The following is a 14,568-nucleotide window of genomic DNA, read 5'->3' on the forward strand; positions in this document are numbered from 1 at the left end:
GCCATTAGTGTAAAACACTGTAAATCCATTATTTCTTTTATTCTTTAAATTTTCCACTGTTTAGTGCATTAAGCCTTACAATCTACTTGTGACTAAAAGTGGTAAACAAATAAAAAGAAATTCTTCTCATTTTTAATCATACACTGCATGTCTGGACCTGAGTTATTAGCTCTTAATGCTGATTATTTCTGCACCTATGCTCTTACTGGGGAGCAGTTGATGAGTTACTCCCAATCCAAATCTCTCCTGTCCTGCTGTGCTCTTCCAGCCACAAACTGGACACAACCACAGTGTTTTCACAAGGCACCACTGTAAGTGAGGTTTCAGGGCCAACAGGAACTGCAGATTTACTTGGTAGGTTTCCCAGAATTTCCCCAAGCCCATCCCCTGCTGATGAACCTCTGCTATGTCTATAGTGGTGGCTCCGTGTGTTGGTTTTTTATGATACTCATCTATAATCCAACACCTGCAATAAAATATCCACCACCACCTTTGCACTAAATGCAGATCAAGTTTTAGAAATTAGATATTTTTTTTTGGCAACGCTTGTAAAAATGAGAAAAAGAAAAATTAAATAGTTCTACTAAGAACAACAGAAACCCAGGCACTAAAGTCTAACTGGTTTCATTACATCTAGAAGATAAGGATAAATTATTTCTTCATTTACTTCTTTTGGTATGAAATTTCAAGGTAGCTCCTAACATTTCTTAGACCTTCACCTCCTGGACTTAAAAAAAAAACAAAACAGTGAGAATTAAAAAAATTATGTATTTAGGTCTTGTAAAAATGGGATATAACCTTTAGAGAGTGGTGAAAAAGTTGAAGAGATTTTCCATGCCCCTCTTTGAAAAGACTACACTAATGGTCATTCCTGACATATAAAAGCTTGTAACAGTTGTTATGAAACATTTTCATAAGACTATGAAGCTGGTATACCAAACTACAATGTTAATTTACTTGTCTTTTCTTTTTTCTTTTCCTTTTTTCTAGTTCTGTGATCGACCTGTGTCAGTGGGGACAGGGAATCTTGAAATGATTAAATATAATTTTTAATGTGTTAGAATATTGTAGCAAAAAATACAATTAATCTATTACTTTTCATACATTTAGCCCTTTTTGAAGGAAAATAAAATGTCCATCTTCTATGATGTATTGAATGGAACTCACTTGGTTTGCTTTTCACGTGTAATCTCTGCATATGGCAAGATTCCCAAGACTTGATGAAAATTCCAGAAAGAAAATGCTTTGCAGTTTCTATTTGTACAGGACAGCAGATAAACATCTTCAAACTCCATCAAATGAACTGAAGAATAATTCATAATTTCTCATGAGCCCACTAGGGAAGCAATAGATCATAGTCAAGAACACAATTTTTTTTGCACGATTGTTTTACATCACACACAATGTGGTCACCTGCAAGAGAAATTTCATTAGAACTTTCTGTCAGTTGTGCTCTGTCATACAGGAGATAGAGGCTTCTCTCTTAACATTGCTGTCTCTGGAGCAGTAACAGGAGGCACTGGCATGTGATTTGAGCATCCAAACAAGAGAGCACAGCACTTCTTTCCCTTTATTATGGAGCTCAGCTCATACTCTAAACAGTGATCTTCTCTAACTCTGGTACTTAATTCACCTGCAAAAGTACTGAGTGTTTTGTGGAAGTAGGAAGGAATTAGAAATAACATCAGTGGTTCCAAGAAAAATAGGGAACATGATGGGAAATTCATAACTAATATGATTGACATGTAAAACATTTATACTTACCCAGCCAAACACACCCCAATGCTTTTCCTTTAAGCTTATGAACAAGCAGGATTTTTTGATTAGCCAATAAAACTGGATTAATACTCAATAATAATGAATATATTGTTTAAAACAGTCACTGAGTATTTTGTATTACTGCAAAAATAATCAAAGATTGTCACTGATCCAGTGTTGCACTTGACAACTACTCCTGTTTTCTTATAGGCCTCCTACCAACTTACTTTTGGGGGCTAATGAAACACCAAGTGTTTTTAAAACCATGTTGACCATAACTTCTTTCACAAATATTGGTTAGAGTAGCCATAATTTGTTAGCATAAACTCATTAATTACAGATTTAAATAGTCCAGATTTAGGTTTCCTGAATGGAATTTTTTTTTCCAATTTTCAGATTAGCATTGGCCATGGACAGACTGTTACTAGCCAGATGGGCAAAGAGCACATAGGAATGTGTACCTGTAGTAGTTTTGCACAGAAGCTATCACAATGCTTGAAAGAAATCACCAGTGAAATACTCAATTGCACTTTGAAGAAACAGGCAAGCCTAGGAATCACAGTTGCAATATTTTACATTCAGGTCTATCTTTGCCCTCTATTAAAATTCCCTTTGAGTAGATATTATTTTTCATGTACCACATCAAAGGATAATGCCTTGCCAAATGTTTCTTAGAGATTGTTATAGAACTTTGGGTTTCATTCGGTATTATACTTATCAGCCTGCTTGCAGGGTGTGATGCATTGTCACCTATCTCCACTGTGTCCTCCTTAAATCAGGCCTTCATACTACAACATTCACTTGCAGCCTTGAGAACTGTGCATCCAACAGGAGATTTTTACCTCAGAATTCCAGAATTCCATCTTAAACTTACAGAATAAACCATTCTATCAGAATTCCGTCTTAAAATTACAGAATAGAAGTATATTTTTGCATGTTGTTCCATACTAGAAAGACCTAAACAGATTTTATTTACCTGGCACAAGACCCCAAAAACCCTCAGTAAGGGTGGCTAAGAAAGAAAACAGGTGAAAATAGTTCAGAAATTATATATAAGATTCCTTTCTTTCCTAATTTAAATAATGTTAAAATGCTTCTGTTCAGCTGCCAATGCGTAGAGAAGTTTAATTTGGCAGAACTTCTGCTTGGAAGAACACAATGTCCTGAAGTGGTTTCCTATGGAAAGCCTTCCTTTTAGCTTTCAGCATGCACAGTATATACCAGTCCTATACCAATAAGCTAAATCTGAAGAACAGAAAGGCAAAGGGTGTGCATTTCCAGTTGGTAAATGAGTCTGAGTTTAAATTAATGGAAACTGGGTACTCTACAGGGAGTCTAAGTGTCATGAAAATTACAGTAACTTATAATATCCTCTGATTTGTCTGACTTTACTCTTTCTATTTTTTAAACCCAAATCCTGAGATTTCCTCCCGTGATTTACTCCAGGAAAAGGATTTTTATTTGATTTTACACATAGGGATATAGCTCTAATTACAGGTATTATTATGGCTAAGCTTCTTTCATATTTGTGCCCAGAAGTCGCAGAACAACTGAACTGGAAACCACCAACTTTGATATGAAGATGAATTTTCTTATTGAAAGTTACAAATAATAAAAAACAGAAAAAAGTTTTCAATTTTGTCTAATGAATTCAGTGAAACTGAAGCTCCTTGCAAAACTTTTCTGGCATTGTGAAAAGTATCTTGTGATTTAATGGAGATAATTGCAAACATCATTAGAAAGGATGATCTCAATCTTGCATTAGAAATCAAACACCCTTGTTTACCAGTATGTTGTTTTCATAAACTAAAATGAAAACTGTGATATCCTTCAGCAATGATCCAAAATGGTTTAATTATTCTCTTTAAAGTGATTGTGTTTTGGACCATCAGAGCAGATTACTGTAGGAATTTTATCAAACTTTTGATGTTTAAAGCCACACTAAGAATGAGCTATATCCAAGTACAGAAAAAAACCAATATTTTATTTATAATCTTAGTTTAGTGTTTGAACTACAAATTCTGGTTCTATAATTGCTTAAAAGATCATGGGTTTTATAGGCTTCCACAAGTAAATTAATTTTTGGTTTGGTTTTTTTTTTTTTACTTTTTTTTCCATTTTTTTCACAGAATGGTGCTTTTGGTAAATACAGAGCAAATCATTACATGGAGAAAAAAAAGGTTTACTTGTTTTTCTCACTTGCAAAGTTACTGTTATTACTCCATTCTCTGTTGAATAATTTCAAAAAGGGCATGAGAAAACAAAAGAAAAAAGAGAAAGTGACAAAATAGACCGAATCTCACCACTAGAATTCACCATAAAAATTCCCAAAGTGTAACAGAATTCTTACAAAATTTCCTAGATCAGTTCTTTTAGGGAATCAAGATCTCCTATGAAAAATATGGCAAATGGGAGTCAGAGTAGGTTGGGCAGGAAAACGGGAACGAGGAGGGTAAATAACTGCAGCAAAAACAGGTTCTGAGGAATACACATAATTTTGTCTGCTTTAGATCACAATAGAATTTTTAATAAATAAATTTCTTTTTCTTTGTAAAGACACTTTTGAAACAGTAGATTTAGCCCAGTCATTTGTGTCATTTGTTTTATAAACCATCTTTTGTTGTCCCCCCACCCCACCCCTTAATGTCATAAATGTTTTAGATTTGAGTCTCTTGAACATTGTCTTTCGAGTTCATTCGGATCAATAACGGTTCATGCACTGAACTGTGTATTGAATTTATTGTGTTAACTGTTGTTGTGTGGTTGAAAGGAGATTTATAAGAGTTATAGTGATTTAAGTGCTCATGCTCTATTGCTGGCATGGGCAAATGACTCTCTATGGGTGTGTCACCTGTAAGCTCATCATCCACATTAATGATCTCTACAGTCCGTGTTGGAGCATGATGGTTCTGCCGGTGATGCTGCTTCCTCATTTTGTAGAAAATTACCAGCATCACAGCAGCCATGAGAGTGATAGCCACAAAACAACCAATTATTATTTTGGTAGTCTTCATAACCTCATCTATTCCTGGGATCCCGTTGTTTGCGTCCGTCACAGGAATGGTGAACGTTTTTTCTGTTGATCTTGTGCTCTGTGGAGTGAGTGAGGTTGTCATGTTAATGGTTTCCCAGTTGGTAACTGGTGTGGGCCCAACCTGCTCTGTGGTCTGTGCCTCATCCTGAGAAGGTTCCACAGTCTCTACCGTGACGGTTGAAAAGTACGTGTAGCCAGGGTTATCCAGGGCGGTCACATTCAGCGTGGCAGAAGCCGTGGTATTCCCAACAGAGTTACTCACCATGCATGTGTACAAACCCGTGTCTTGCACAGTTACCTTGGTAAAATTCAATGTGCCGTCACTGAGCACAGCAATCCGAACTCTGTATGCCCCATGTGTCATTACAGATCCATTTGGAGTAATCCAAGACACGGAGGTCAGGGAGGTCGACGCCCGGCATTTCATCTCTGCAGCCATGCCTTCTGTGACGTTGAGGTCTGCTGGTGGCTCCACTATGACTGGAGCATAACATGTGAAGTAATTCAGGTCCAGCTCACCAATGTACCTTCCTTTTAAACTGGGAGGCGTGTGGCAACGGGCACAGCATGCAGTATTGGAGGGTGCCTTGTCTTTAATCCACCAGCTGAGCCAAAGGATATCGCAGTTGCAGTTCCAAGGATTGTGATGCAAGTGGATCCTTTCCAGGCGGAGTGGTGTGAACAGGTCATGAGGCAGTAGTGTTAGATTGTTGTGTGCCAGGTTGATCTCTACAAGTGACTGAAGATTATCAAAAGCATTCCTTTCTATCACTTGAATCTGGGACTGTATCATCCACAATTTCTGAAGATGCATTAACCCTTGGAAAGAACCTGGCCGGATGGCAGTCAGGTGATTCCCAGAAAGGTCTAACTCATCCAATTTTACAAGCGGAGTAAGGTTAGGAATCTCTCGAAGATTGCACATGGCAAGGTTCAAATACCTCAAGTTGGACAGACCTTCAAAGGCACCTTCTGAGATGTATGAAAGCCTTTTCAATTCCCCCAAATCCAGCCTCCGGAGAGAAGGGATTCTGTTAAAAGCATAAGAAGGGATGCTCTCAATGGGGTTGTTTCTCAACCACAGTTCCTTCAGTTTTGACAGGTATACAAAAGCCCCATTTGGGATAGTGGTCAGACGATTGTCAAAGAGTTCCAAAGTGTTGAGATTGGCCAGACCATTGAAAGCCCCTATTTCAATTGTTCTGATGTGATTCCTGCTGAGCTGCAGGATTTCTAGGTGCCTCAGATGCTTGAAGCTATTAACTTTAATGATTTGGATCTGGTTCTCATGGAGATTGAGTAGCCGGGTGTTGGTGGAGATGCCGTCTGGCACGTCTCTAAGGTTTTTCCGTACACAAATCACTTTACTGAACTGGTTGCTGCAGGAGCAGACAGAAGGGCAAGTTTGAGCCCTCACTAGACCAGCCACCACAAGAAGCTGAAGAGCCAACAGCACCACAAGCAGGGGGTCAAATAGGGCCCTGTTAAACCTAGGACCTATCATTATCTGCTGTGGATGTAAGGTCATCTTGTTCAACATTCATAATTTATTTGGTGTTGGTCCTTCTGGAGTTTGAATCGTCTGAAAGAAAGGAAGAAAGGAGAAGGAGAACATTAAATTAATCTCAAATAATTGGGGTCTCTCAACAAAGGCTTCTCAAGTCCTTTCAATCAACTCTACCAATTTCTTGAAATTTGATAATGAGAACAGGTATAGAATTTCTAATATTATTTTTCTGTACAGATGTGTGGATCAGCTGCAAGTGGCAATGAGATAAGAAACAGCATTACATTAGTTCTCCTGCACATTCCAATGTACAATGTACGGAGGTGGATGGCAGATAAGAAGTTCAACCTCAATGAATACCTAAAAGAAATGTAGCTCAGGGGAGAGTTGAAAGAAAGGACAAGCATCTCAAAAAGGCAAAAGTCAGTAATAGGAATCTACTAAGATATGAATTCTCAGAATATTGAAGGTGTTAACCTTTTTTACACATTGCAAGACAAGACAACAGATAATATGAAAAGCAAGTGGAGGCTTGTGTCAGCTATGGGTAAAAATCTTTGTCTATACAAACATGATTCCTGAATCGGAGTTTAACTAGAAGTAAGTCTCTAAAACTCAGTGTCATGCAGATGACAGGGCAAGATGTTGCCTATAAGAATTAAAAAAGAAAAAAAAAAAAAAAAAAGAAGCATGATGAGCCTCATCCAATTTAATGATATGTCCTCTTCAATTCTTTTGTTTGGCACCAGCAGCAGAGAAACACTCATTAGCAAATGTGTACTGAACACAGAAATGAGAATAGCCATTTATTTAAATCCTGAAAAATATCGCTGTAGCTCCAGGGCTGGCAGTTTCATTGGCACCTTGAAAAAACTCTCAAAAAATTCTTACTGCAAAGGGAGAAAAGACCTTTACACTACAAATGATCATTACCATTTTAAGAACTTCAGTACTGATTCATGTGAGGCAGTTTTTATAGTCCCCAGCCTTCAGTTCATTTTCAATCTGCTGCTCAGCTCAAGATTCCTCTGTTGCCGAGATTAATGAAATTTCTTATAAATCAGCCAAAAGTGAAGTCTTAGAAATTACAGCAAGCTTAAGCACATTTATAACCTAGAGCACCCAGATGGATAGTACATATATATTCAGTAAAACAAAATACCATAAGGCAATGGTTTTCTACTCCAGGCTCCAAATTGATTCATTTTGTGGGGAAAAAAAAAAAAAAAAAAAAAAAAAAAAAAAAAAAAAAAAAAAAAAAAAAGAGAGACCTTTCTTAAAAAAAACAAAAAACAACAAAACCAAAAAAATCCCCAGAAAAATATATTAACTTTCATCTCACAGCAATTCATTTAATGAAAGACTTTTTTTTTCTAATTATATATTCAGACAATGTGTTTTTGAGAATTCATTTCTGCATTTTTAAAAAACCTGTTATAAGGGTTCAGAGCTAGCAAGTGTTCTCATCTCGTTCTTAATAATTTACTGCAGAGAAAGCCAATATAATGGTTGAAAATTGTGAAAGGAACTAGAAAGTCTGGGCTGTATCTGTATGTTTGATCTCGCTGTAGGTGCTATTTATAAAACATCATTCTTGTTATGAAAGATTCATGAAACTAATGTGTTTTGCAACCTTGAGCAAGTCACTCAACTTCTCTCTCTGCAGCTTGCACTAGTGTCCCATGGCTCTGGAGCACCCTGTGGCTGTAGTTTTAGATGTTACTGCTCCCACCCCTCCATCCCCTCCCTCTGCCAACAGCTGCACTCCTGAAATCAGCTTCATGGGTTTGGGATAATGTACTGGACTAGATGAGGGGTGGCTGCCCTACACACCTTCCTTTTCACTGCAGGCTCACAAGGTCACTTATCTCTCCAGAGGTGCTGAACAGGATGTACGGAGAAACCCTCTAATCACCAAAATTCAAGTTTGATTTCAAAAGTCCAACTGTAGTAAAACTATCTTCAAAAAGCAGGTGAAAAGGCCATAGTTCCCATCTTTCTTACACAGTTATGAAGAAAAACCTGCTGTTGTGGTCAAAAGAATTCTATTAGAGCCTAATATCAATTGTAGGATCCTTAGTTAAGATCTGTGACCCATGAATTTTGCTGCTGAATAGTAATTAACCATCATCTGTGATAGTTAATGTGATTGTATTAGCATTTTTGTCATCTTTTTTTTTTTTTTTTTTTTTTTTTTTTTAGTTCAGTAATTTGTTTTTCCTTTCTCATTTTCAAAATTCTTTTAAAACTTTTACCCTAAGGACTTGGACTGAATAATGAATTCCATTAACAAGTAATAAAACAGACACAGAAACACAACAAACCAATTATTTTACCATTGCACTGGTGAAATGCTTTTGTCTTCAGTGAAACTGGGATGAGAGCTCAGCCTGCCTTCAAAGCTGCCAGTTATCCTTTTATACAAGGCTGGTGAGGCACAGGCAGCACGTGGGGCTTTCAGAGGTACAGGAATCTTCTTCTCAGTCCAATTCACTACTAAAGGTCAGCTTTGGAGGATGTCATATAGTTTCTCTACCTTTCTTTTTGTGACTGTCTGCTCTCAGTACTGTATCCTGGATTCCCTGGAGGACCAGGAAAGCTATAGCATTTGTAGAACAAAAAAGTGCAGAGAAAAAAGAATAGCCATGGGAGAGCAAGCACCCTCAACATCAAATTGTGTATGCACCAAATCCCTTCAGCTGCTCTTTTCTAGCCTCCTTAAAGCTGGTGGTCCCAAGCCATGCTGCAAGCACTCAAAGGCACTTTCCTCCTGTTCCAATTACTTGAACCTGATGGTATCACCCAACATTTTCTTTACCTAGCTCTTCCTCCAGCAAATATTCCCTTTTCATCCCTACACATATGCTCCATGGGGGAAAAAATCATTTTACTTGAGTACATCATTACAACAAATAAATTAGGTATGAGACTGATCAGTAAATGTTGTCTAGCCCAAACCAAAATGTTCCCATGTCTCAGTTGCAAAAAGATTTTTGAAAGAAATGCTTTTATCTTCTTAAGATAAATTCCCCATATCCTTCCTATTTTTGGTTATTGACTGAAACAATGAATCATTCACACAGAACAACTTTTCCCTTGCACTGAAGGCCAAAATTGCCTGTGGCTTTTACATTTACTGTTCTCCCTAATCTTGTGCTAGGGATGTCTCAATCAAACTTATGCCTCAGTACAGCCATCTATCAAAGACCTCCAGGGAAATCTGACACCGTCAGGCTTCTGTAAAATTCAAATCTGTGCACACTTCATGTACAAATTTGGTTACTGACTAATTGATAGGTTCTCTGAGTCTATAATTTTGAAGACAGGATCACCATTTTGTGATATTTGAATACAAAGTTCTAGATATGTTTTTACCTGTATTGGTATGTTTGATCCTTCTGTGTCTAAGTAATATTTTGTTTAATATATAAGTACAGAATATCTATATTGCCATCCCTCTGCAACATTTTACAGGAGGCAGTGAGAGCAAATCTTAGCTTTTGCAGCCACCATTTGATTTTACTTCGGATTTATTTATATTACTTGACATTTTCCCCTCTTCTTTGGAAATACAGGAAGAAAAAGGAAGTTTTTAGGACAAAACCAAACTAAGTGGACTTGGTGCTGCTAAAGTACAGGGTAGCTATTGATCCAAAAAAGTGACCCTGACCAGCAGAAAATATACTAGGCAATGCCTTTCTAGTCCTCACTTCCAGCTAGTGAGGTTTGCATGAGGCTGACATATGGCAATGCGATTCCTAGTGGCAGGAAGAACATAGTAAAAAGATCCTTTCTTTTATACTGATGGTTTTCCAGAGCTCAGAGCTTAAATATTCAGGAAGTCATGGAGTAGGTATTTCATACCAGGGTGATTTTAAATCATAAATATCTTGGAAATACCCTAGTAAAAAAAAAAATCAGCCAGCACAAAATCGCAGTGGAAAATTAATTTAAAGCCTTGAAGGGTGTTATGGAAATATTTTAATGGGCTTTACATAAAGATCCATCTGGAGCTCTGTACTAGAGTAATTTGCTATTCAGTAGCTATTTATGCTAGAGACACATGAAGGTTTAGCTTTACAAACCCACACATGGAACACAGACCATCAACCAGCTTCTTTAGTCTTTGTTGACACCTCTTTGTCTTCTAAGTTATTTTTTTTCTCATTTTTTCTAGTACCAAAATAGCAACTCTATGGTCAATCCAATACCACTACTGCCCTCTGCTGTATAGACTAAAAATTTAGTTTAAAATGTTAAGAATTTCCTTACTGCACAGTCAGTTCCCCTGATGCAGTACAATTATCAAATGTGTTTCCAAACATGACCTTAAGTCTGTCTGTGGCACTGCTCTAATTACCACAGAAAATGGTAATTTTTTTTAGCACAGTAATTTATATTCTCTTTATGGCCATGGACACATTCCCAGACATGTATGGAGAGTTGTTCATTTGGTTTTCTATTTGCACAGGAATAAAAAAATCTTCTTTTTGAAATTGACATTTGATATGCATGTTCTCCTCTCTATAGCTTATCTGACTTTTTGTTACTCTCGATGTACTACACATTTTCCTCTGAGCTAAAAGCAGTGCCCTCTTAAGATCCAGTGCAGAAGATGAAGCAAGGAATGACAGAGCTAATCTACCTCTGCAGCTATGCACAGTGCAGCTTTCCTTAGGGACAGCTTGAAGGACGCTGCAGTCACCCTATTGAAATGCAACTTTGCCAAACGTGTATGCCTTCCTTACGGGCATTGTAATAGAAACACTTTTTTTTCTTGGAATTAGACCTTGGCCCTGAGGTGCTTTGTTCTCCCTTTGCTACTCTACCAGGAGAAAGTGACTATGCTCCCACTGACTGCTGAAGGATTTTCCTGTAATGGGGGGTTTTCATAACAAAAGAGAATTTCCACACCATTTCCAAAGATCTGCCTAATGAGGTATGGCAGGTGGCAAAGATATTTCCCCAAGCTCCAGAGACCCTTAGCTGGATCACTGGCAGTTTAGTTGCTGTTGGCAACTCATACTTTGCTTTCTGTCTTGTCTGTGGGTCTATGAATAACTGTCTCAGCAGCAGAGCTGTGCAGTGCAAAGGCCATAGCTTTATCCCAATGTATGGTTTAGGATACAGTATGATCTAGCACACTTTGGTTCATGCTGTACAACTGCCGTGAAAAAATTTGATATGTGATGTTCCATGTACTGCACTGAAAATTTAGACAGAATTTATCAAGTATCAGGTGTTTAAACTATCATAGTAAATGTACATCATCACAAATATATCACAATCAAGTCTCAGCTGAAGAACTGCTAAATCACAAAAACTCTCCCTCAGCCATGTCCCAAAAAATTTCAGGATGAGAAGCATTCAAATCACTTTTCCCATTTTTTTCAAGATGACAAATACGTGGATGCATTCAGAAAATGCATCTTTGCTTCACTCTATATAGCACAGTTATGTATGCTGTACCTCACACCCTTTTAAAGAGGTTTTCTGAGAGGAAAACCCTCTGCAATGATATCTGCATTTTTTCAGAAAACAAGCCTCTCTACAGTTGCAAATTAAACAGCAGATTTCCAAACATGAGAAGAGGAGCTAGGTGTGTCAAGCAGCTAATTATGCTGGGAAGTCTCTTCCAGTAGCATCAGCACCAGAGAACTGAAAATAGTTTCTGTATGGAACAGGGCTTGGAGTACAGCAACAAAAATAGGGCCAAGTCCCAGGATGACCTTATGCAAAAGTAACTCTTTTGACTCTCTTTTCAGGAACTCTGAATGCTCCAAGGGCCTGAGACTGATCCCCTTTTGGCAGCAATGCCAGCAGAAGCAGCCAAGGGAATTCCAGTGTAGACACGCACACAATATGCTGTAGCTCCACAAAGCACTGAAACACACGAGGGTTAACCTTGGTCCCAGAACAGAGACTGAACTGTGGGCAGGGAGCTCCACCAGGGTCAGAAATCCTCTACCAACATCTGCTCTGCAAATGCTCCAGCAGCCTCACATGTGTGTCCCCATATGGCTGTGCAGGGTTGGGCCGATGGAAGCACATTGCCAGGGATTCACTCGCCAGCATCTCCTGCCCACCTCACCTCCCCCTTTTCTCTCTGGAAATACCTTTCCACCTGGCTGAACCCTCAAGGACTTCAGCTCTCAGTTCAAGAGCAGTGCAAACAGTTTGCATGCTGTGCCCTGCCCCTACACAGTGCAATGATATCACTCTGTTTTTCCATGGGAAGCTTTTGTCACTAACAAAGTAACTCATGCTATGCTCTTAACAGAGAACTACAATGCATCATCATGCAAAATTGTGAAATGGTTTACTGTAGATCTCATATCCTTCTCTTCCTACTCTTATTTTTTATTTCTTCATGGATTGACTTCTGGCAGATGTGTTTGGTTTTTAAAAACAGATTGGTTTACAATGAAACCCCATGTCTGTGACTACAGAACTGGGTAACTTTATCTACATTCTTAAAAATCAGTTTTCCCTTTTCACTGCTCTAGGACTTTAAAAGTCTCAACAACAGTTAAGGGAACCATTGCAATAATGTCTAAAAACCTGGGAGGTTTCAAAGCCCAGCAGTTTTTATCTATTTGGTTTTTATTTTATTTCTAGTTAAATACAGAAGAGGCCAAAGTGGGCTAGATAGACAGCCCTGCAATGCAAACTGATTACTCTTGAGACCAGATAAATCAAAACATTCACAATGCAAATTATTCTCCTTTTTGCATGTTTCACTGTTTTGCTCGGGGACATAGTTCTGTGGCCCCTTGAAGCATTTAAGTGTAGGAAGCAGAGTGGATATTGCTGTACCATAGATACTTCCTAGTTCTCTCCTGCAAGCCTTTCAAGACTCAGCTGAATCACTAAGACACTGATCTGAAAGACCTAAATGTGATTGGACACATTCAATCCTCCTGAATCACCACTGATTTCAGGGGAGTTCAATCAAGGGTGAGTTTGACCCAGTGTGCCTTTTTCTTCTTGTCTTTCATTTTGTTATACAGGAAACAGCTTTATTTCACCCTCCTTATTTTCCAGCATGATTGCATGTTTCCTCTCTCATTTCTTCCTAAGGTTTAAAATTTTCTCTTTAACATCAGGTAAAAGAAATGAACATGAAATAAGAATTTAAAAGAATTTAAATGCACATGTGTCCAAGCAAAAATATTTTCATTTTAGCTAGAAATTAAGATATTTCACAGTGTTTGAATCTCAATTAGTCTGGTATTTCTCTTTATTCATAAATACAATTTTACTCTTAAGCATCATTCGCAGTTTGTATCCTCAAAAAACTAATTTCACAGGAAAATCATAGAAAACATCAGATGATATGTAATGAATACTTCTTTAGGACAAACTTAGATTTCTTAAGAGGAATTATACGACTTCTTTGTTGTCCTCTCCCTGGAAATCACTCCAGGGAGTCAATCCAAGGGTGATGATGACAAAACAATCCTAACTTTTGTGTTCAGACTGTGCACAGTGGTATGAATAGGAGCAATCTGTGAACTATTCACAATGAACTAAAATTCTTGCATAAAAGCCACCACAATACAGCTTGGTTCTAGTGATCCCAGAAACATTCTAGAATTTTAATTGCATTTAACTTTTAAGTGGGTTAATTCTATTGCATTAAATCTTAGTGTGGACATTCTTATTTAGAATTTAATTTAAGCTAAATTGAATCAAGGCCACTGTAACTTCAATTAAGAGTGTCCATAAAAGGATGTAATGTAGTTTAGCTAGTCCCTTTTCAAAGTTAATTTGGATTCATTTTCTCGAGATCCCATATAAACAATAGGAACTTTTGTTTTGTATTGACTTGGGCTTGATTCAAACCAATTACATAAAGGTAAAAAGGTTTCCTACCTCATCACTGATTCCCCTGGGTTTCTGAAGTTCCATTTTGCTCCAGTAATTCAGTTGATAAAATATATTTTCTCTGTCATTTTGTTGTTTGTTTCATCTCATATCTCCTTCTGGACAGATATTTATGTAGGGGAAAACAGCAACGGAACAATATAAATTTTACAATAGCTTGATAATAAAATTCTCTTAATTACAGAAGTCTGTCATGGCACTTCATGTGCCAACCATGATATAAGGGAAAGTCATACAAGCACCTTCTAGATTTCCCTCTCTTATGGCAGAAATATCTCAGTGAGCAATAATCAAACTGCACTGTTTCTGTAACTATGCTTTCTTGATTATTTTTTTCATTTATTATCAAATTAAAATCACAGATCCATGTTAGGAAGGTATC

At 37.7% G+C, this 14,568-nt stretch overlaps 1 protein-coding gene across 6 annotated transcripts in view; it reads right to left on the bottom strand.

Annotated features, from left to right (window-relative positions):
• Positions 1-3,716: 3,716 nt before the first annotated feature.
• The window catches only part of LRRC4C (leucine rich repeat containing 4C), a 478,632-nt gene continuing 467,780 nt past the window's right edge, over positions 3,717-14,568 (bottom strand). For 3 of the 6 annotated variants that reach the window (XM_056493617.1, XM_056493620.1, XM_056493618.1), the window contains one exon: positions 3,729-6,374. In XM_056493617.1, coding sequence (XP_056349592.1) covers positions 4,416-6,332 — 1,917 coding nt within the window. In that variant the 5' untranslated portion in view covers positions 6,333-6,374 and the 3' untranslated portion in view covers positions 3,729-4,415. Of the gene's footprint in view, positions 6,375-14,174; positions 14,285-14,568 lie in introns of all 6 variants that reach the window. The other 3 variants (XM_056493621.1, XM_056493619.1, XM_056493622.1) reach the window with 3 other exon arrangements.

The sequence above is a fragment of the Oenanthe melanoleuca genome, chromosome 5 (assembly GCF_029582105.1).
Source record: "Oenanthe melanoleuca isolate GR-GAL-2019-014 chromosome 5, OMel1.0, whole genome shotgun sequence".
Taxonomy (NCBI): domain Eukaryota; kingdom Metazoa; phylum Chordata; class Aves; order Passeriformes; family Muscicapidae; genus Oenanthe; species Oenanthe melanoleuca.